The sequence below is a fragment of the Amia ocellicauda genome, chromosome 1 (assembly GCF_036373705.1).
Source record: "Amia ocellicauda isolate fAmiCal2 chromosome 1, fAmiCal2.hap1, whole genome shotgun sequence".
NCBI lineage: Eukaryota > Metazoa > Chordata > Actinopteri > Amiiformes > Amiidae > Amia > Amia ocellicauda.
The window spans coordinates 28,598,080-28,622,422 of record NC_089850.1 but is presented as its reverse complement, the minus strand read 5'-3'; the positions used below and the strand labels follow the sequence as shown (position 1 = coordinate 28,622,422).

General features: G+C 37.0%; 1 protein-coding gene across 1 annotated transcript in view; it reads right to left on the bottom strand.

Moving 5' to 3' along the window:
• Positions 1 to 221: 221 nt before the first annotated feature.
• LOC136758954 (metabotropic glutamate receptor 1) overlaps positions 222 to 24,343 on the bottom strand; it is a 63,027-nt gene continuing 38,905 nt past the window's right edge. The window contains exons 4-9 of the mRNA XM_066713728.1: positions 16,714 to 16,949; positions 11,186 to 11,432; positions 10,372 to 10,540; positions 9,087 to 9,213; positions 4,737 to 5,667; positions 222 to 3,534 (exon numbers count right to left, since the gene is read on the bottom strand). Of these exons, the coding sequence (XP_066569825.1) occupies positions 2,715 to 3,534; positions 4,737 to 5,667; positions 9,087 to 9,213; positions 10,372 to 10,540; positions 11,186 to 11,432; positions 16,714 to 16,949 (2,530 nt within the window). The 3' untranslated portion in view covers positions 222 to 2,714. The remainder of the gene's footprint in view (positions 3,535 to 4,736; positions 5,668 to 9,086; positions 9,214 to 10,371; positions 10,541 to 11,185; positions 11,433 to 16,713; positions 16,950 to 24,343) is intronic.

The window sequence follows — 24,343 nt, the reverse complement described above, 5'->3', positions numbered from 1 at the left end:
AAATAACATATGAGGCAAGCTGGCGTGCACTTTACTTTGCAAACTCACCCATGATCTGTTCACTGAAACCTGTGTTGTTACTACAGATGCTAATTTGTCACAGAGGGGACTGTGAGTGCCTGTAACAAAATGGCTAAATAAATAAAATGCTGCATCACTTACACTCCACTCCTGGAGCACTTCTACTTCTACTAACATTTTTACACCAGAGGACCATGACACATGTCTAATTTGCTTTATTATAAGGAATGAGAAAGAGGAACACAGAATAAAATAAACAAGAAATACGTTCAAATATGTAAATATACAATAATTGAAAAGAGAAAAAAAATCTCAAATACACAAGTAAACACTTAAACAAAAAATAAACAATATAGGAGTTAGTGGAAACAGTCTATTCGGTTGACCACAAATTGAGTGGATTGCTTTAGTTTTAATTAGGCTTTCTAAAACTGCATAAGTGAACAAATCAAAATTAATCTGACCCCGTTTGCAATAAGGTGAGTTTGCAAAGTGTAGGCTCAGGTGCCTCCTTGATTTCTGATCAATGATCAGTTACATTTGAAATGATTCCCACAATAGACTGCTATAGGCTAGATGAATACGTACACACATCTCTTTCTAAAAATAAAACCAAGAGTTGAATTACAAAAATTGCAAGGCATGCTAAAAAATTAAATTTCAGTTACATTCTTTGAAAGCTACATTTCTTTAAGTCGCTAATAACACTCATTTTACAATTAGCTTTGACGATAACATACCAAGTATGTCAAATCACAGTCTTAGATCTGAGATACTCACTCTAACCTGTACTCCTCAATGAAAGGTGCTGTAGATCAATTAATCAATTGCTGATTCCAAAAATCTAATTAAAATCTCAGTTTGGCTCATTTGGCTCTACACAGCCACAAATTATAAAGTTACAAGATACATTTTGTGAAAATGATAGCATGGCTCAAACACAGGCTAAATCTGTAATTGGATATAAAAATATTGAAATTCAGGAATTAATTAATTAATGATTAAATAAATGAATAAATGAATCCATACAAAACAAGAAGGATAGTGATATTAATCTAGTTTAAATACCCTACTTGAGACATCTTAAAGGAAGGGACTAGAATAAATACAGGGCCAAAGTGTTTTAACTAGAAAATATTTATTTTACATAATTTTTAAGTAACCTTGACAAAAATCTATTTGTTCCATTGTAGCTCTGACCATGTCAAACAGAAGGCTTCTCTATGACCTAAAGTTCCAAGAAATATTTTTGTTTTCAAAACGGCATACACTATGAAGACTAAAAAGTATATCAATTCATCATAACAATAATACTATCCATTTTAATTATGTATTTATACGTTGGACAGTTTCAGTCTAATAGCTAAGTTACTGACTTAGAATGAAGTAATTTATTACAGCTGCAAAATATTCATATGAGTAGATAATTTTGAACAAGATTTTAACTGTAACGCCTTATCACTAGAAGCAACTACAAACTGATATACCTTAAACCTATAGCTTTTAAAAGATTTTAATACTGACTTGTAAATATATTCTCTGAGAAGTTATTCAAATTTAATGCGAACATATACGTTTCCACAAAACATCCGTTAAGACAATTTAAAGATTATAGATATTCCACATGTTTTGAATATATAAGCAATTACAGTTTTACAAACATAGCATCTTTGTATGAAAAAAGAACAAATTTTGACATTATACAAACTTTGAAAATCCAAAATCATTACAATGACATAAAAATCTGAGGATCAAGATATTAATACTGAATACATATGTTCATCTTAATCACAGCCTCCTGGCACTTTGCAAAATATCTTTATGGTTTATTTATTTATGTATTTATTAAATAAAGTAGGCCTAACAATCAAGCTTAAATCTAAGCGACCCATTTTCTTTAAAGAACATTTTATATTATGAGAATCTAACGTATGCCTTCTCCTGATTCCATGTTTTCAGCTAGTGGAAGGACGGAATTTGATCTAATTTTGAAAATATTTTCCACAATCACAATATATCGGGTATTTTTGATTCAGGTCAATTGAGAAAAAGGAAAACATAAAACAAAAAAATATACTATCTGATTGTTAGTGGTAAAGAGTGAATATTTTCTCATGTTCAGCTGAAAGTGCTTGAATTGCTCAGAGGTTCTTGTTCATAAGTATAATGGAGAATCATAGTCCTTACACAGGTGATCACAGTTATCGATACTGTGACTTTTAGCAAAGCCACCAGCGCTCTTTGATCAATGTGCCTCTGGAGAAGGTAGAATCTGTACACAGAGTAGCCTTTCGTCACATCCAGGTTGTTTTGCTGCTCACTTTCAGACAGCTCAGTCTTTAGCCTCAGCTCTCTGCCTCAGGGGACACTAGAGTGAATATTGGAGGCACAGCTTCTGGACTTGTTCTGGAAGTCCTCCTCTTCTGTCTTTTATACAGAAACAGAAACAAATCAGCAAAACTTAGTCAGTTTTAATCTTCTCTTGTGCTTCTTTATACCTCCTTGTTACATAAGCTACAAAAAAAGTTACTCTGTTCCTACATTTTGAAATTGACCAAAGTAGGCACACAGCCCTTGAAAACTAATTACTATTTAGACATTCAATTCGCTTTTGATTTATTTATGTCTTTTTTGCTCTGGCTAGCTTTGCTCAGAAATAGTTAATTAAGTGTCCAGTTTCTTGCTCTGTAGTCTCACAGCGTAGAGGAGCTTTGCTTATAGTCCCTTAGGATGACAGATGCATATGTCACATTCGGCGGCGTACACAGCACAGATTCAGAGACAGGCGAGCTGGGGACGGAGCTGCCGGAGCCCACCGAATCTCTGAAAGGGGAGGGTGGCGTCAACGCTGGGGAGTCCTCCAGGGTCAGTTTGGTTTGAACCAATTCCTCCTCCTCGTGGATCTCGGCATTGTCATACATGTAGCCATGGATGAGGTTGAAGCGCTCGCCCTCCACCTCCTCCACTGGGGAGACGGGTTCCTCACCAAAGGTGTCCATCTGCAGAGGAAGGACTTGCTGCTGTACCAAGTGGGGCTGATAGATGGGCCTCACTCCGTTGCCGGGGCCTGGGAGGGTGATCATGGAATTGAGGTCGGGAATGCTGGAAGTGAACTTGTCCACCACTTCTTGGAGCTGATCCATTATCACCTGCTGGGGGAGGATGCTGTTCTGCATGTGTTCTGGTGTATACATTTGGGCGTCTTCCCCCTCTTTCATTGGTCCCATGCCAGGGATTCGCCGGTGTACCATCATGGAAGGGCTAACAGGCCGAGTGTACCTGATTGGGTCGCTCTCGTCTTCCTCGGCCACATTGTACAAAGTTTTGGTGCTCAGGTCTGAGAAGTTGAGGCTCTTGTTCTGGTAGGTTTTAGTTAGGGGTTTGATGACTGCCGTCTGATTGGACCCTGCCTCCTGTCTCTTCACATGGACAGACAATCTGTGCCACATGTGTTGCCCCTTCGGTGGCTGTCTTGCACCTGGTTCAGACCATGACACAGACTTTCCATTAGAACTATGAACAAAATAAAGACGACTGTTATTTCACAGGAACCCAGAAAGTGGAAACAATAAAGCATTTCTGGTTCATGTAAAAAATGTCATTACTTATAAACATCAACATGAAAGGGCATACTATGCATTTAACCTTTCTTTCTTTATATAAGAAATGGTATATAGAACAAAACACCTTCTAACCTAAGTCGACATCTTATTCATTATGTTTTACAATTTATGTTTGCAGTATAAATGGATTTCATTCATTAAATAAGGTTAGAAGCTGAAGAACTAGAACAATTTTCATTAAACCCTTTGAGAATCAAATGCCTACATTTCATACAGATCTAGTCTCCGTAAACAACAATTTATATTTTGTTTTTGACAGTTCATTGTTCAAGGGATGTCGTCTACATTTTAGTTACAAATTGCACTTCTTAACAGCTGGTAAATCAAACTTATGTAACAGTTTTGATAAAAAAAGGTTTTATTTTAAATTAGGAAACCAACCATTGACATGTTCTATTAAGCAAACGTACTGATAACAAAACCAATAACTTAGCCACTACTGCAACTTAAGATATATTTATGTACATAAAATAAGGCAAGCAAACAATCAGAACTACAGTAAGTGGTGTTTGTTAGCATTTTTTTGAAATAGCTCACATTTGCTATGAAACTGATCATAATATTTACACAATAAAATGATGTATATTAGAATTCTGAAAGTGTTTAATGTCTTTTGTTGTTATGATTTTAGTTAACAAGAGCTTTCTAGCTAAAATCACATTTATTCCCAAATGCTTCCAGAATGTAACAAAATACATTTAACAGTTTTTTGATATTCCCTTAAAATATAGTCAGATTGCACCTGAGTGATATCAAAGATAAGATGAGCTTTCACTAGAACTCCTATGGGGGAAATGTACTGATGCCAAAACTCAATCTCTCTCTCTTAATTTGCTCATGTGTAGCACCGTACTAATTATTCAGCGTCTCAACTGTATGCTTGCTGTCTTTATAACCTCTAATTGGTAGCTTCATTAATATCCATTTATAAGGTATTGTCTACATTTAGCATTTACTACACGTTTAAAAGTTAGATGTGTCTCCATATTTGTTTCTTTTATTGATTTTTTTGGTGGGTACTGGGGGTTGGGGGGTGTTACTTTACTACCTATAATAAAACAAACTTGTCAGCTTTGAGTTATGTTAACTTACTTGGCATTTCCAGGAGGGTTTTTCTTTCTTCTGAACATATTAAGCAAGCTATTGCTCCTGCAGGCCACTTTCCCATCACCTACATGCATGCGCACAACATCCGACGTGGTGAACGCGCTGCGCACATTCCTCTCCGGCTTGGCAATGATGATGTACATCTTGGGCGTGAACATGCACCCTAGCGCCACTGTCACGCTAAGGCTCACGGAAAACGAGGTGGTGATTATTTTGTAGTTGCTGCCAAAATAGATGGGTACAAATGCCAGCCATATGATGCAGGTGGTGTACATGGTAAAGGCTATGTATTTCGCCTCATTAAAGTTTGCCGGGACATTCCTGGTCTTGAAGGCATAGTAGGTACAGCTCAAAATGAGCAGCCCGTTGTACCCAAGAGGAGCCACCATCCCAAGGTTACTGGTGTTACATATCAGGAAGACCTCCTTGATGCTGGGATAGGACTTGACAGGCTCTGGGGGCTCGAGGATTATAAGGGTGATCTCCACGGTGAGTTGCACACTGATTAAGATGGAGGCGATGACCACTTGGGCCCAAGCACTCATGAACCTGGGCTTCCGGGTGCAGATCTTCTTCTTGCTGCCTGCCAGGATGCGAGCAATCCTGTTGGTCTTGGTCACCAGAGCCGAGTAGCACATGGAGGAGGACAGGCCCACCAAGAGCCGTTGAAGGTAGCAGGAGGCCACTGTGGGCCTGGCAATGAGGGTGAATGGGCAGATGTAACCCATGAAGATCCCAGCCAGGATGATGTAGCAGAGCTCACGGCTAGAGGACTTGACCACTGGAGTGTCTCTGTACAGCACGAAGATGAAGGTCACAAACATGGTGACCAGGATCCCCAGGCAGGAGAAAACCACGGCCACTATGGACTCTGCGTTGTTCCACTGAAGGTACCGCACAGGAATGGGCTCACAGACTGCAAGATTAAAAACAGTACAGCTGAGAAAACTCAATCAGACCAGCAGATCAAATTCAACAAGACAATATTTGAAGAAAATACTACACTGTGTTTTCAATGGTATATTTACTCTCCAGTCTATCTGCCCTTAGGCAAGTTTACCATGGTAGATTTGATACGATTTTTGCTCTTGCTTGCTTAGTTTTAGTGCGGTTTTACCACAGTTTTACAGTGGCTTCCTGCCATTGACTGACCTTCCTTATTCCCTTACTATACTGATCCATGAATAATCCATGGTCTTCCAAAGTTAACATGCCTTAGAAATATGTATCCTGGTAGATCATGGTATCCCTATGGTCTAGTGTAGTGAAACACAGTGAAGGCATGCTGAATCCCCTTGGAAGCCACTGTAAGACTATGGTAAAACCACTGTAAAACTATGTTAAAAGTGCAAAATGTCTATGGTAAATTTACCATAGTAAACTTGCATTAGGGTGCAGCTCTTTTTAACAAAAATAAAACATGTTTGAAATCATAAAACAAAAGTTTAGTAACCTTGCACCCTTTCTGTACATAGAGCTTATTTCACTTTGACATATTTCTTGGTCTTGCTGAGGAGAATGACAGGAAACTGTTAGAAGCTTTCCATTAGCACTGTACAATTCTTTGGTTAGGTCACAAGGCAGATCAAATCAGATTTGCAGATAACATGAGAGCTATAAGACTCTAGAGGGAAGGCTTGCAAAAGTGAATTAATCATTTAAAATCATTAGGGCACAGGGCACTGTGATACAGAAGCATGCACTCTTCAACAACGAAGAATCGAGCAGAAGAAATCTATTTCACCTGATTGTCCTGATTCTAGTAAATACCCATTAGATGTAGTGAGGAAAATGTGTGTGATAAGCTGTTGATTAAACCCATGCACAAATATAATGCATTATACAGCATGATGAATATTTGCTGGCAAATGTATCCAGTGGTAGCTGGTATATCTGGCTGCAGCCAAGCTATGGGCATGGAGTCAGTGTGGATGCTATGCTTCTATCAAACCAAGTAATGGGGGGCAGCAGGGGGAGACAAACACAGGTGTACAGCAGGAATGTACGGGTCTGGAGTTAAATTATCAACCTTGAAAGTCACAAATCCAGTTAAAAGATAGATCACTAGCTGAACAGGCAAGACTTTTTGTGAATTTGAATGTGTCTAATATTTATGTTAAGGTTCCCTGTCTTATAGATTGGTTTGCTGATTAAAATAATATTGTATGCATGTTTTTCATATTAGTGTGTCCTAAATAATAAATACAGATTATAGATGTGTTATGAAACATAGTCCTTGTATACTTGCCTCCCGTACTATTTTAAGTAATATTCACAGCTTTAACAATTAATAGCGCTGAAAACCTATTTGTACATGTGAATAGGATGAGAGAAAAGCTCTTTAAATATTCTTAAACACCGATACTGCATATAAGATCACAGACATGAAATAATGGCACTGCTGTGTTAGTAGTAAGCAGAAAGCCTAAATTAGAATATGTTCTATTTGACTGGATATCATCTTTGGCTTTCTGATAGTGGCCATCTGAACCTGGCAAAGAAGCCCTGATTTTGAAAAGATACCAAGTATCAAAGTAGGTTTCTAGTTCAACTGAAAATAAATTCCTTCTGTTCAGAGACTGGTGCATATGCAATACTGAAAAAATAGCTGATGCGTTTTTTGTATACATGTATGTATATATGTATGTATGCATGCATGCATGCATGTATGTAATGTCAATTTTTACTACACAGTCACCTGGACATTCTTATAATGAAAAAAAAGGATTTCTCTTTACTCATGTTTTATAGGCAACTCATGATTTAATTTTCCATATTTCACATATGTGTTTGTGTGTGTGTTTGGTTAAGCCATGGATATTACATCAGTGTTTCTGCCCATACTCCTAATGATCCCCAATGCTCTTATAATTGGGAACAATTAGCTGTCTGAAAACCTCACTCTTATTTCTTACTTTTACAGTGTGAGAGTGTGCTGATGACCACACCAGCCTCCAGAAGCAGAATGCAGAAAAGACAAGGGTTGCTGCATGCGGAAGAAATGCAATGCTCTGGAAATCAGTTTATCTGAATCTGAGGCTACGCTATTTAGGGGTAAAACTGTAGTACTAAGTACTGTAAACATAGGCATGATTTCCCCTTGAAATTAAACTGAAAATATACATTTGTAGGTTTAAAATCTGCTTTTTCATGTAATGAATGAATCAGCTTTTTCACAGGAATACTACATATAATTGACCAAGCTTTTTCAATTGAAGCTTTTAATCCTGTTAAAAAAATAAAAATCAATATCAATTACAAAACAAATAATTTAAAATATTGCTAATCCATGACAGGTGCACAGGCAGAGCAGAAAGATACACATTTATCCCCAGTGTAAGTTTTAGAGTTTTATGTTTCCAAAAAATGACCAAATATACAAATGAATGATGAAATCCAGCAGTGAACACAATACAAATAGCAGGAGGGTTTCTCATTAGGAACAACAAGTTTCCCCATTATGTGTGGTGGTCTAACTTTAGACATTGCTAACTCATTTTACTGAAACACACACTGGGAGTAATTGTTTCTGTGAAGTTCAATTTCACTGATTTGTCCAAATAGCTGAGCTGAGGGCTTTTAAGGGCTGATTTTTGCCCCCCAGAGATTCTTCCTTAACCCACTGGGAGAATAAGCTTTAAGCTGGTGATTGTCACCCCAAGATTAGCAGCACCATCTGAACGGTTGAAGAGAAGCTCAGACACAGAGGGCAATATTTGTTTTTGTGTAGGGTAGATTTCACTGATAGTGATAAAGAGGCACTTTTTGCACATCCTCTATGAAGTGGACGGTACTTTTAATTGTAACCTCCAGAGTAAGTGGATATTATATTTTCCTTATTTCCATCCCTGATTTTAATCTCACACTGCAGATTTACAAATTTTAATATATATATATATATATATATATATATATATATATATATATATATATATATATATATAATGAAATTGCATAACCTAAAAGATAGGCCACCTCCTTCGGGGTGAAATAACTGCAGTACTTTTCCATTTAGAACAGAAGGTCTTAAAAAGATACCTTGGAGGGAATCATAAGGCTTGGAACAATGCAGAGAGGGAAAAAATAAATAAAAATAAACAATCTATCAGGCATGATAAAACTGACAATGTACAGTGACTGGTGTCTTCCTGCCATAGGGGGTTCTTTTTAAAGAGACATTCTTAGGAAAAGTACTTAAGCTAAAGAACACCAATATGCTGTTGTTGTTTTAGCTGTTTTCAGCTGCAAGCATTCTCATCTTCTAGAAGATCACAAGCAGTGCAACACCAGCAGCTTGACCATAAGGTCAGTAATAAAAAAAGAAAGATCAGTTACCTTCAAGTTCCAAGTCTGGCCACCACCCCAGGTCACAGGCTTTACAGGTAAACTCATCCTGGACATATTCATTGTCCTTACAGGGTGTGCAAATCCAGCAGCAACTCACTTCTCCTTTTCTGATTACCTGTGTATACAAAACCCATCATGGAGTACCCAGCAAACCAAATAACATGTGGCCACATTATGAAATTAGATGTTTATAATTACATTTAGGAGAAACAAAATGATCAGAAATGATCAATTGGAATAAAAATATTAAGTAAATTGCAATAAAACAAACAAACAAACAAACAAACAAACAACAACAACAAAAATATATATATATGCTCATGCGAAATAATCCAATTGTGCGTATACATATTGAAATTCCAGAGATGGACCTATGACAGGTACAGACAACGTTACTATGCAACAATCAGAGAACAGTAATGACACAGTATTTTTTTCAGGGTAATAGGTTTCTACAAACATTTTCTGCCATCATATTTGTCACAACCAAAATACATCCAAACTATAACATTGAATGATAAATACTGCCAGAACAAAATATTGGCTGGATACATACTTTTTTAAATAAGAAGACTAAGAGACATAAGGCTATGGAGAACAGAAGGCCAACATCAATAAGAATCAATAAAAATGTACCGCTACTCATACGCTAATTTAAACAAATTATTATAATAAGCAGACATGTGTGCACAACTTCTTCTTACATATGCAGGAATTCCTAATGTACATCCACTGACAGCTTAGTGTTCAAGTCTTAGCCTGACACTTATTTTTATGCATTTGATCTTTTTGTAATGATTGTATTATCTATTCAGTACCTTTAGAGATATCCCATAAGCATGATATTTTATTTCAGCATATCCCCGTGATATATTTGAAAGGAACTTTGCCAGTCAGACTAAAGATATTTTTTGCATGATAAGAAAATGATATTTACATAAGAGTGGTGCTAATGGATTCAATGCTAGAATACTTGCGGGTGAAATGGAAAAAGGAAGAGAAAATTCATCATAATGTGTCCACAGTTCATCCCATAGTACTGTCTTCTATCACAAGTCTTTACAACAGTTTTAGATGACTCTTACAGAATGATTAACTTCAACCCCCTCCAGCAAAGGTAAGCATTCTTGCAACATGAGGAATGAGAAGAAAATAGTTTCAGACATTTTGAATAACAATGTAGGTGGAAATGGGTTGAACCAATGGACTATAACCAAAATGGTCAGATTAAATCATGAAAACCTTAAGTTTCTGCTCTGAGGTCCTAGTTTACCTTTATCTGCCCCTTGGAGCATGGCTCGCTGCACACGGAGCGCACCATCTCACTGCGGTTCATCTGAATCTTGTAGTCATCGATATGTAAAATCCCTTCGTGCCAGGACCCTACATTGATGTAGTCATAGCGGCCATGTTCCGCATACTGCAGGTTCATGATGTCATATCTGTCAGAAGAAAGTCAGTCAGATATCTGGGAATGGACACAGTCACAGTCACAAACAATGCTGCCTGTCAATGGAGATTAAAATAGGATTAAATGAAACTGATAACATAATTCCAGGCGTGCTAGGCTGTCAGGGACTCAAAGACTGCTGATAAACAGCTTTGCATGGAAAAAACATTACTGCTTTTCCACACAGCGACATCTCGTATGTTTTATACTTGAACCAAATGTATTCCTGTAAGTAGCTGTGAATATAGAGAGCAGTCATCCCATTGTTTCAGTGTTAGTGAACACCTGCCATATTGACTGCTAGACCAGAAGGCAAAACCACCTGGCTGCTCAGGTACTCAGAGGTTTAATGATGTGGTCTAAAAAATTGGTGAAGACTGAACTGAGATCAAGTTCATCTATAACTTGAATCAGATTCCTAGCAAGTGCTCCAGAGCTGAAACTGATATAGAAAACTGCAATGTTCTCTATTAAATAGGAAGAAAAACACAAAACACACACACACCATTTAAACATTAGCAGCCACTTAGTTAATTAGTTTGTGTGAAAGAAGGATGCAGATAAAAGGGGTTCATAAGACAGTTTTCATTTTCTCTTGTAAACCCTTGCAGGATCGTGAAGGTGGAAACTACTTTACCTGCCAGGTGTGTCCCCATTCTCATCAAACCACACCTCCTCTCCAGACACCCCAATGAAGGAGGTTTTCAGCAGGAACTCCAGCAGTTTGCTTCCATCGATGGGGTTCATGGCGTCGCACAGCCCCACGTGTCCCGGGCACAGGCTACGGTGCATGTCGTGCAGCCCATGAGCCATTGCATAAATGGCATTGATCACAAATCCCATTTTACTGTCCTGCACATAGTTTTCTTCCAAGCTCTCGTTGCCTGGAAATAAACAATGACAGGGAAGACAGAAACATAAATAAATACATACTCCTATGTAGTGATAACATATCCACATCATCAACATCAGCATCTGCAGATGCAAAGACAGATGAAGCAAAGGAGTTCACATATTGATTGTACATCTGGGAGCAAGACCTCCACTGCAAAACTACACTAGCTGAAGCGGATTAGTCCTGTTCGAGTAATAATAGTATACAGAGAGCCTCAATTATTTTGAACACTGCAGAAAAATAAAATGTAGTTCATCTGTAAATACAAATGGTTTCCTCTCAATTTAAAATGGTTACATAATACCTATAACTAGAGTTAAAATATTTATTAAATTATACATATGATTATAATGAAAATGCTGATGAAAATGATCATAATCATTATTATTATTATTATTATTATTAGCAGCAGATACGCATACCCAAAATATGCAATTTTAGTCCGAATTGGAGTTGACTCAAGATCCAAAAATAAAATGCATAATAACAAATGAATAAAAGATTGATAAGATGTTAATAAATGTAACCAGTAAACTATTATGCATAGCCAAACACTTTTGCTTCTGCTGCATTATATACTTATTTATTACACTCCAGTATAGCCTATATAAAAGGAAAAGCAACATTTATATATTATTAAATTTATTATTATTTATTTCCAAGTTCCCATAATCACACACTAAAACATAAAATATCGATATATTTTACCCCCTTTTTTTTATAGGTAAAACATTCTGGAGTAAAGTCAAATATGATAAGCAAATTGTCTATAATATACACTGTGATATGTTTCTGAGCTGCCTTCCTTTGTAAGAGCAGCAATAAAAATAAATTTACACCGATCAGCCATAACATTATGACCACTGACAGGTGAAGTGAATAACACTGATAATCTTGTTATCATGGCACCTGTCAGTGGGTGGGATATATTAGGCAGCAAGTGAACATTTTGTCCTCAAAGTTAATGTGTTAGAAGCAGGAAAAATGGGCAAGCGTAAGGATCTGAGCGACTTTGACAAGGGCCAAATTGTGATGGCTAGACGACTGGGTCAGAGCATCTCCAAAACTGCAGCTCTTGTGGGGTGTTCTCGGTCTGCAGTGGTCAGTATCTATCAAAAGTGGTCCAGGGAAGGAAAAGCGGTGAACTGGCGACAGGGTCATGGGCGTCCAAAGGCTCACTGATGCACGTGGGGAGTGAAGGCTGGCCCGTGTGGTCCGATCCAACAGACGAGCTACTGTAGCTCAAATTGCTGAAAAAGTGAATGCTGGTTCTGATAGAAAGGTGTCAGAACACATAGTGCATCGCAGTTTGTTGCGTATGGGGCTGCGTAGCCGCAGACCAGTCAGGGTGCCCATGCTGACCCCTGTCCACTGCCGAAAGCGCCTACAATGGGCACGTGAGCATCAGAACTGGACCACGGAGCAATGGAAGAAGGTGGCCTGGTCTGATGAATCACGAGTTCAAGGTGTTGACTTGGCCTCCAAATTCCCCAGATCTCAGTCCAATCGAGCATCTGTGGGATGTGCTGGACAAACAAGTCTGATCCATGGAGGCCCCACCTCGCAACTTACAGGACTTAAAGGACCTGCTGCTAACGTCTTGGTGCCAGATACCACAGCACACCTTCAGAGGTCTAGTGGAGTCCATGCCTCGATGGGTCAGGGCTGTTTTGTTGGCAAAAGGGGGACCTACACAATATTAGGCAGGTGGTCATAATGTTATGGCTGCTCGATGTATAATATTGGATAATACTGAAACTTAGTGGTGCAAAACATTTTTACCTAAAAACAAACAACAAACCCTTTCTAAAGTTACTTCAGATATGGAAGATTGGTGGAAACTGTCAATTAGCATTTTTATGAAAAGTTAATGAACCTTTATCAACCAGTTTTTGAACCACTGGTCCACTACAGGGAATATACACATTAACTGAATCCTGATTTGCAGTTTTATTTTCAGTCAGTCACAGCATGGTTTTGAACATAATTTTTCCTCAGTTCAATACATAGTGCCACAAAATCAATTTTGCTTAAACTATTCACAGCACTCATGAATTATGAATATTTAAGGCTAAAAATCTAAAAACGGTTATCTGGAAAATGCTAATATTGGATGGTAAAAGAGCAAAGAAGGGCAATGCTCTGATAACCACTGGTAGTACTGCACTAAAGATTACGGTAAATTATTTTCAAAAGTTACTTTCATGATTTAAAAAAAATAATCATAACATTTGTTTGTGTCGCCTTCCACATGACGTCTGTTACATCTAATTTCAGAACATGAAGTTGGCCTGCAATAATATTAAAGGCAATACCGCAGGAGATCATACAAGAATAGACTTGACCTGATATTTTCTAACAGTTAGCAGACTGCTTCATTCTTTTTAACCATATATAAACTCCTGGTTATTCTGAGGAAATGGGTAAAGGCATTTATTGACAAATATGCAACAATTAATGAACGTGCATCTAGTTACCTGGGAAAGGTAGGGGATTTCAACGATCATTTCAGGAATAACTCCAGTGTCATTTCACATTTTACAGAAAATGTGTATTATGCGGGATCTGTACTTTTTACTCTAGGAGTATTGTGTAGGCAACAAATTAAAGTTAAATTATGGTAAAAGGAGAATAGGTTTATAATAACATACAGATATCCCATGATATTGAGATCTCCAACTTACTTACAACTGCGTGTTTCCTTCCATTTCTACACAGGCCAATTAACCATATGAAAAAGTCTGACAATATCCAAAAACTTTGGAAACTCTTTATCTGAATAGCAGGGGTGAAGGCATTTTTATTGCACTTTCTATTCAGAAAGCATTCCTGTAGCTCAGGCAGATTCAGTATTTCACAGGTAGTCTGAATCCTCTTACAACCCCTGCTGTGTGTACGATCTGTAACAGGTTTGTTACCTGATATCAGAATTCATTTTTGCAAGCCTGCTATAGGAACACCTGGGAAGTTTACGATTTGAAACTTGTATCCTGCACATTTTTTGGTATTTTTAATATACTATGTCACAACATTAAGCTACAGCCTCAACAAAACTCAGAACAGTTCATTTCAGCAACAGGAGGTGTGATTACCTTCGAGAAACATTTTTTAATCATTAATTTCACAACGGTATTCGGCTGTTGGTGTGGTTCAGGGGAAATGGGCAACAGAGATATTCATTTCATGGGTTATCTGTGCGTCTTGTGAACTGCTATGCACCATTACATGTTTTGCTGTATATACTGTATGTCTGCAGATGAAACCACCACAGGTGGGCAGAAGCTAAAACTCGTCCAAAAACAAACTATTGGGATGAGAACTGAACTTTCTAGAAGAGCACGCTTGCTATATTCATTGTCTTATATGCATGGCTAAATACTGCAGATTGCTGTGTGTTTGTCAGTAATTCCATTGGTGTATCAGGGTGAATTATTTTCAGATTCACATTTGTTTCAAATTGTAGATGAAAGAGACCAATCATTTTAGGTATTTGATGTGTTTACTTAAATGTTAGTGACTCTACCCCTATTTCCCATTCAGAAAAGAGTGGCAGTTTTCTGTTTGCTCTGTTCAAGACATGTCTGACGACAAACTTGTGAATGATGATTTGTTTTAACTGCAAAGCCATGAATTCATATTAGAATTGTCCAAACATGCCCTAATGAATGTGTTGCACTCAATTCATACACATAAAATCTGGTATGGAAAATGCTTTTCTTTTCCTGCATTGTTATGATTAAAACAAGTGCAAAAAACCATTCATTCAACTGAACATAGAAGACAATTTAACACAACAATGAAATTTGAAAAGAATACATCTCCTAGTCCAATAAAAGGAGGTGTTTCAGAGTGATATTTAGTCAGCGCACATGCAGATATGCAAATAAGCAGCAGTGCTACTTACTGTTCCAAACAACCAATGCATCTAAAATATTATTGGGGTATTTTTTACACCTCAGTCGTCTATCGAGAGAAATTATGAAGGTAATGCTACTATTATGCCTACATTTTCTTATTGTCTCTTTGCAGGACATAAAAAACAACCCAATAGCCGTGTATCTCAAATCAAAACGGTTCCATTCATTATAAAATAAACACTTACCTTCTTGGAGTATCATTTTATCAAACAACAGAAGTGACAGAACAGTAAACTCTAACCACAGACTGCATTTTAAGGGCACTAAAGCTGCAGTGTATTCATTTGCTTTTAAATTTGAAAAAAAACAAAAAACAATTGCTCTGTATCACTGATAGTCATTCCTCATCTGGAAAAGCTGCTTCACTCCAGGACGTTTCAGTAGCCAATTTCAGAACTGCTAAGTAACTCAAGATGCGAAGAAAATCCAGAATAGAAATATCTCTTACTTTCTTGATATAAATGTCATTACATGAATAAAATATAAATTAGGTAATTATGTATACCTTTGCATTACTGACTTGGGTTAATACTGGAAGTTCATCTGTTAAATTAATATTTTAATACAATTTAATTGAATTTAAACATTTAAAGTTTTGAATCTAAAAGTGTTTTCTTAAATAACAGTGGCATAATCGGTTAATTTACCTAGATCACCTTTTGGCCAGCATAATAGAGTGCACAGTTAAGGAAAGAATGAAAAATAGAAACACAGTTAAGATCAACATAAACATCCACTATCAAATGCCAAAGTAAAGCATTTAGCATAGGATAATATTGATTAGTTAGAGTATCATATCCACTCTCTGCTAGCGCTTACAAAACCACAGTGTTATCTGTCTACAGCAGTGTTTCCCAACCTTTTAAGCTCAAGGCACACTTACTTAACTTTACAGTTTTGTGTGGCACAGTAGCCATTTCTGCCCTCCTGCCTGCACGCCCTCCCCATTTATCAACAAATTAAACTTCACTGTCAGTGAGCAGCCTGAGCATGTCTTGGTGCACAGACCCCATGTGAATCTGGAAGGAACATGCTTAATGATAATAAATGAGAAATGTTTATGTCATTATTATTTTAGTTTTTCTCTTGTGATATTTTCCCAAAACTCCATGGCATACCTGCTCACGCCTGATGCCAATGTACCGCAGCTCACTGGTTGAAAAACACTGGTCTGTTTTACTTTTTTTTCACAGTATTTATAGATTTTTTTAAATGTAATCTCATTTGATTCTCCTGAGAAATATAGTGGTTAGCCCAATACACAAAACAAAACCTTTCGGCTTATTTTCCTTTCAGTTGAAAAATACTTCTTTCCAGTAATTATGCCGTCACTTGAAAAAGAGATTGTTGTACCTGTGCAAATTCTTTTGTAGTTTGGATTCTCAAGAGGGTGCCCCGGGATTCGGCACTGGAAGCGATACTGCCAGAATTCAGCAAACCATGGATTTCTAGTGTTGGTATCAAGCTGCAGCTTCAGGAAATAACTGTCAAAGGAGGTGACCTCTTCCGACTGCAGCTTCATTGTGATGCCTCCCACCGCCTCCTGCTCATACCCCTCAATCACCTCGTCTCGGTCCGCCCAGCCGTCACTGAAAAACAAAATGCAATGAAGGTTGCTGGTACATCCACGGAAATGCCACCCCAGACTCTCTGAAATAAGTATGCCGTCTGATGTTTATACTGTATAGTTGGACAGCAAATGAAATGTTAGGTTTAAGCAGGATAACAGCTAACTGGGTACAGCTAAGACTTAGAGGGAGAGATGGCGATAGGGTTACACTTATGGTCACAGTTGGATTAGATAAAGGGTTAGATTAAGGCAAAGGTATAAACTCAGGCTTACAGGTAATACTTGGGGTAGGGCTGGGTGTGTATTCAGTTGTTTATAGGGATGAGTTGCAGGTACAGTAATAGTTAAGAGAAAGGTTAGGGTTACTGTTAGTTTTGCCTTGTGTAGCATGTGCAGGTCTGAGCCCCCTGCTTAGGGATTTGAATGCTCCGTACCACACATTTCCATCCAGTAGATACCCGATACAGAAAATCAGTCTATTGATTTCACAGAGGGGTTACGTCACCATAATGAACTCATGTATGCAATGAGCCCCATTACACACACATGTGGAAATGTGTAGTTAATCCAGAAACTGCAGCTAGTAAAGCACATCCCATAATACACCTGGGCTCTTATTCCCTACATTAACATGAAGAGGGTTAGCAAGATAATATCAGCTTTATATCACAAATTAATAGAACTACATGGAAAGGAATGACACAGATAAATACTAGACGGTGAAAGAATAAGAAGTTTAATAATTTTGGCATGAAGGAAACAGGCCATTTGCAACTACTGTCTCTTCGGCATCCACTTTATATTCTGGGCCTTCGAGACAAGAACACCCAGTTGTCAAGAACATTCAAATGAAAAACGCTAATCCAACTCTCCAAATCAATTCAGGGCAAAAAAAAAAGATAAAGAATGTGTACACTAATTCTTCTCAGATTAAATCTACATTAACTCGGTATACAGAAAGAAGATAATACAAAGCTGAAATGAAGAATGTATAGGAAAGATACATTATAAAGACACAGTTGCCTACCATACAGAAAGATTGTAATTAAAAATGATTTTAAAAAGACAATTTTTACTTCTCAGGAAGAACTAGAAACTGCTTATTCACTGGTTTTTCTTTTCTTTTTCTAACAATGTGCATCGATCCCCAGGCCTATTCTATTCCCAATGCTACAATTTCTCACCAGTACTCAGTGTTAAGCAGAAAGACACATCTTGTTCCCAGTGGGATAGTTCACAGGTTTACTCCTGTAATGCATTTTTTCTGTACTCACAAACACATCATGGGAAATGTAATAACAGTAAAGAGCTCTATCCTTAAAACAACTGATGATCCAACAATAATTTCTAACATGAACGGAAATATCCCTTAAGGGTACAATTAAGAGTAAATATACAAGACCCTACTGAACCTGAGGGACAACATCATAATTCTGGTACAACAATGTGGTTCTGTTCACACCACTGGGTTTTCATTTACTAGCCCATTTAGATGACAAAGAAGAAAAAGATACAATCCTCATCATGTCTGAGATACAGAGTTTTAGCAAAAGCATTCAAAAGGAGAAGCACTATTTTTAAAGGTTATCAGATCACAGACAGCATTTCCTTCTGAATATGATGGTGCTCAAGCTTGGTCACACGGCTGTCATATATAAAGTACATTACAATTCAATTGTAAGTGTTGGATTGATCGCAGAACTGGAGTTTCAGGGTCCCCGAGGACGGGAGTTGATAGACCCTTGACTTAAGTGTCACACTGTGCTTGTGTGATTGAAATACACAAACATTACACACAAACACTCAGAGACAGGCTGTATTATGTTAGCAATACACAGTACAAAATAAATAAAATGGATAAACAATCAAACAAAGGACAGTTCAGACAGAGAAGATAATTATGCAGAAAACAAACTTACAGCATTTATGCTCAATGAAGTCTCATTACAATCTATGAGAGAGTTTTGAGAATTAAAGTAAAAGGATACAATACACCACAACTATATCACACTCGCCACTGTCATGTGCCCACAATACAGTATGACAGGTGTTACCTGGGAGAGAGGCTGACCCAAAGTCCCAGTGCCAAAACGAGATATATAGGATGCCTATGGATGTCGTACACTTGCAGGAGTTTAGAAAAAGGAAGAAAATAAACAGAGGCAGAAAAACATTTTGCAAAATCCAGGGAAGGGGTGGTCCTCAGCTTCCAAAAGCTAAATTATCAGTTTAGCTACATACAGCACCTCAATTTCACAAGCAAAGGAGACAGTCTACAAGAGTAATACCCGTTTACCCGTGAGAAGCAACAGAGACAGCTCAGTATGAGAAGGTTTTATTAATGCCATTGGGAGAGGGGCTTTACTGCATTACCGCCTGTTGAGGTCACCTTCGCAGTTTTGCAAACCTACCACCTGTGCCTCTAGTAGTGACTCCCCTTACCACATGGTGGTTACTTTTGACTTGAAAGGGAAGTATATTCAGGTTCATGCTACCGGTGCTTCTGAATCGAGACTTTAAAGAAGACTAATGGAAGCATAAGAATTTGGTGGTCGAAACCTCCTGCTACATAAAAAGCAGAGTCAAATTGCAGTGCTTTAATTGGCAAAGGAATCTAAGCAATGAAATGTGGGTTTTACTTTTTATACGACAAGCAAATCCAGGGAATTGTTTAATATCAATATTTTCAACCAGATCTACTGTATAAAGTTTGGCTTATTTAAATACCAGTACAATTAGCTGCTAACTACTAATCAGCAAATGAGTCAAGGGAGATGCAATTTCCTCTGAAGTTAATTTGTACTGGGAGAAATTGAGGGTGAGATGCCTGAGGAGGATGTTCTCCTCAATGATCTCCAAGGGTGTTTAAAAAGAAAAAATAGGCAAAAGGAATTTTCAAGAGTGGCATTTCTGAGCAGAAGGGATATTTGAATTGCCAAGAGATGAAGAAAAATAACGTGTTTTTAAATAAAAGATGTGTATAGATGAAAATACATTTTCCTCTCACTTAGCTCTCAACTCCTACTGGATTAAGAAACATTAAACCTGTGAATTACAATATATTTGCACAGGTAATGGTACCAGTTTCCCTCTGTCAGCAATGGAATGTACTGGAGATCATGTACTAACAGGATAGCACCTCATATTCAAGGAGAACAGTGTTCATTTGATGATGTCCTCAGAGTCCAGACCTCATTACCATAGAACAGCTGGATAACCTAGAGCACAGCCACCAATTACAGTTGTTATTATTGTTGTAACTTCACTATTGCAATGAAGAATCCCCTTGGCTGTCTATCAAAATGACTGCAAGAACCATTCCGTTAAATATATTGTGAAGAGCAGTGATTTTTGTCCGTTTTCTGTAAGGTTTTAAGAATTAAGATCTGAAGAAGAGCATCTCTCTTATTTCCTCTAAAAAGAAAAAGGCAGTCCCTTAATGACATTTAATAATGCTATCCATTGAAAGGAACTGGGCAGCTATAACAGCTGTGGTTACATGTATAATTCAATATAAATACAGTTGTTAAATCTGGATGCACAATTATGGCTGTAGATTTCTATAATAGTTATTTTTATAGACACAAAACTCCTCACGCCACTATTTTGTCACATGAAAGCCAACAGAATGGGTAGCTTCTTCACCAATGTTACATACATAAGCATATTTACCCCATCTAGATCCAATTTGTTTGTTGTAACTCTTTCATATTCAATCAATGGTTTCAGGATAATCGATCTTCATTTACAAATGCAGCCATGAAATGCATTCAGCCTGCTAGAAGCTTCAACAATGAACTTGGATTTGAAAATATTTCTATAATTAACATTTAATAAATGCATTTTAGAAAACAGTATTTATAAATGAACTTGAGTGTACAGTCCACAGATGTAGCTTTGCAGAAAAGTAGGCCTAGTAACAAGAATTACAAGAAACAAATGTGTATACCCTTCAGCTTTCATAAACTGAGAATTTCTATCACTTGCATGCTTTCTGTTGACAGCTGAACTGAGACCACCAAATTATATTTATTTTTGCCCATAACAAATCCAAATCCCAACTTCCAGATGTGAATAACTTTGAGAGAAAAAGTCCAAATGCCTTTCTGAAGATTTTAACATTATTATATATTGATTACGTAGCATCTAATGCCTACTATAAACTCCAAATTTTGCTGTCATTAACCATGCACAAAATAGTATATGCACCATCTATAAATGCTGTGGTATGTCCTTTCGCTTTATTTCAGGAATGTTATTAGAAATGAATGCTGGGAATGTGACCACTCAAGTTAGGTAATTTGCTGAACTGTGTGTGAAACTTTTGAAGACAATAGTCCTTTCATTTGAGATTTACAGCTTCACATCTTGAATCACATATTGCATTTGGGTGAGTTGGTTTGTAAAATATCTCACCCAAGCCTAAAACTACTGGCATTACCTTTTCTTAAGCTTCAGTGCTCAGGACCTTTCAAACTGTTCTGCAACTACCAAACTCAAATGGCCTATTTTCACAAAAATCAAAGATGTGTGCAAAGTAACTGACCTGATTACAAGGAAATAAAAAAGATTTTAATATATTTGTAATTCCGTTCCCTTCTCATATGAAGAGTGCATCTGTTTGTAACATCAACTGAATCCACCTCCTACCCCCCAACTCCCCACACCCCAGAGACTACAGAAGAGTAAGATGCCTGCCAGCATCCATTAAAAAGGCCATCAAAGGGGTTTTATTTATTCATTGTGTCCCACTTTAGGAACAGATAGTTACCACTGCTGTGGACCTAAATTCCCTCTCTTTTAGGAGGATTTTAATGTCACTGATTTAACAACTATAATTTTGAACTGAACATACAACTCTCTTTTTTATATATATTTTCCAGTTGAGTTGATTTTTTTTCTTTTATGTTTTCATTATTACCTATGTATTAATTAGTTTGGACAGGATTAATGTTATAACTCAATAATAGTTGTATTATTACATTAGATTTCTGGGCACAGATTGAAACCATCAATAATATACTGATGTCCATTGTCAGGTAGTTTATGTGACCAATAAGTCCAATTGTCTCATAATAATTAACTAATCTGCATGCCTATTAAAGTAATTGGGAACTATAATCTATGATAAATCAATCCATTCATCAAATAAATTAATAAATAAATAGAACAGTTTAACATAAACTTAAAGAGGATCAGAATCACAAAGGCTATGACTAACTGCCCCCCATTTCACTGACCGGTGGCTCTGCATGTACAGGGACATTTCACAGCTTTACAGAAAAGCTCCTCAAGAGAGGTCATGAGGGGGCTGCTCAGCAAAATGTAATACTCCACATGCATACACATATCGACTGGAGGCACTAAATGTGACGAGAGAGTATAAAAGTACTGGTGCCATACATTTAACAGTAAGGAATGCCCTGCTCTTCTTTATCTGATTAAGACCCTTCATTTTCACTTCTCCCAAAACAACTCCATGCTGCATTTGAACGCCTGACTACTCAACCTTTTTTGTGCATAGCTGAGAAATCTATAACACAATCACTTAAGCCAGCCAGCTCCATTCCACATAACATACATGCAGTATTTGAGTCATTTTATCCCAGGGGCCAAAGAATGTTGATTAAAAAAAAAAAAAAAAATCCAAGCAGCTGATAATGTACTTGTGAAATTAACACCTGCACTGTTCTACTGATACAAATCATACCCCTGGAGTAAAATGGCCTACTTTTCTGAAACCACTGTAGAACATCGACATCAGCTCAGACAATCACTACATTTATGGGTTTGTTTATTTATTTTTTATATGACAGGAGGTTGGAAGCTGAATCAGAATAACAAGAACAAAATGCTAATCACTGAATGAATCAAACAGGGTAGAGTGAAATACACTACTTTAGGAGTTTCAATTAAATCTTTCATTAAAAGTGACATGTTGGCAGAGAAAACTACACATCAGTTGCACATCTCATCCATGACAATTATAGTATTAAAGACTGCTTTTTTTAACGATGGCTGTGGGTACATAGTAGCAAAATAAGGTATCAAACATGCTTGCAGTTTAAAGCTCTTTAGATATATTTAAAATATGCACCATATGGATTGATTCTACACATGTTCTTTGTGTATTATTAATTTTAAATCAGCTAAAACATTGGTACTTTGCTACAATAAATAGGGTCATTGTAATGAGTTAAGCCACTCATTATCGGGGTGTTATATTGTAAGCAGACTTCATGTAGCAGATAGGCTGCTGCTCAACAGAATAACTCCAGTGTTACCTTGTCCTAATCTTGTCCCAATCTATCAACATGTCTGCCCTGTCTCCTCGTCACTGCTCACTCCCCAATGGCTAGAGAAAAAATAACTGCAAGGCTGACCTACTAATTCAGTGTATTTTGGGACAAATATACTGAGCTTTTGAAAGGAAAAAAAACAAAGCATACAAAAGGTTAAAAAGGTACTGTGCAATGTGACTTAGAGAAGTGTGGTGATAAGAGTCAAAGACAGAAATGTATGGGAGTTTTAATTTAAGGATTAAGTGATTGAAATAACAACAAAACAATAGTTTTTTTAAGACAATTATTTTATATGTTTTATATCAAAGATCATATGCCAGTACCTTTATGTAAATTAACATGTTTTCTTTGCTTAGTTTATTGGCCTTGGGGTACAGAGTTGTGATCTTTTCAAAGATTTAGAGCACCATTTATTTCCATAATTGTTTGCCTTTGAGTAAAATGAGCAAAATTAGCCTTTTAGCCTTTTAGGTTTAATGCGTATACATCACATGCAATCAAATGTGATTATTGAGATATTGGTGTTTTTTTTAATCTGTTAATAAAATAAATGTTTCACAGTTTAACTACTAGTGTGTGAGGGAGAGCGTATTAATTTAAATGTTATTATTTCACCACATTAAACATAACCCTTAATCCAAAGATGTTGTGTGCTCAATTTTTGCCCTGAAAACAAAACTATAATGCATGTTTCCAAGTGCATAAAAAAATCATAAGAGCCGTACACCCAATTCCTCATTTAGTCGTTAACATTATTGAAATTTTGTTTTGCTCTCTGATGCAAATATATAAGCCTTTTTAATTTCAAATTCCCATCTACCATCTTTGTAATTGTCTAATTATCTAGCTAATCTGAAAAAAATCTTTGGGATTTTATTTGACTTGTTTACAAAAAATCTATAATAGTAAAAAATGAAACTGGCTAGCAAGGTGTGGAGAAGAACAGACTATAGCTGTAAACAGTTTGTAAATGTATTTTTTTCCCAAAACAAGACAACCGTGTTATTGTTTCATAAGTACAGGAACCGTTCATTTTTTTTTTTAAAGGCGCACGCTAACAAGTTCCTCCTGACAAAACTCCCACTGCCTACCAAATGAAAAAACAACTTCT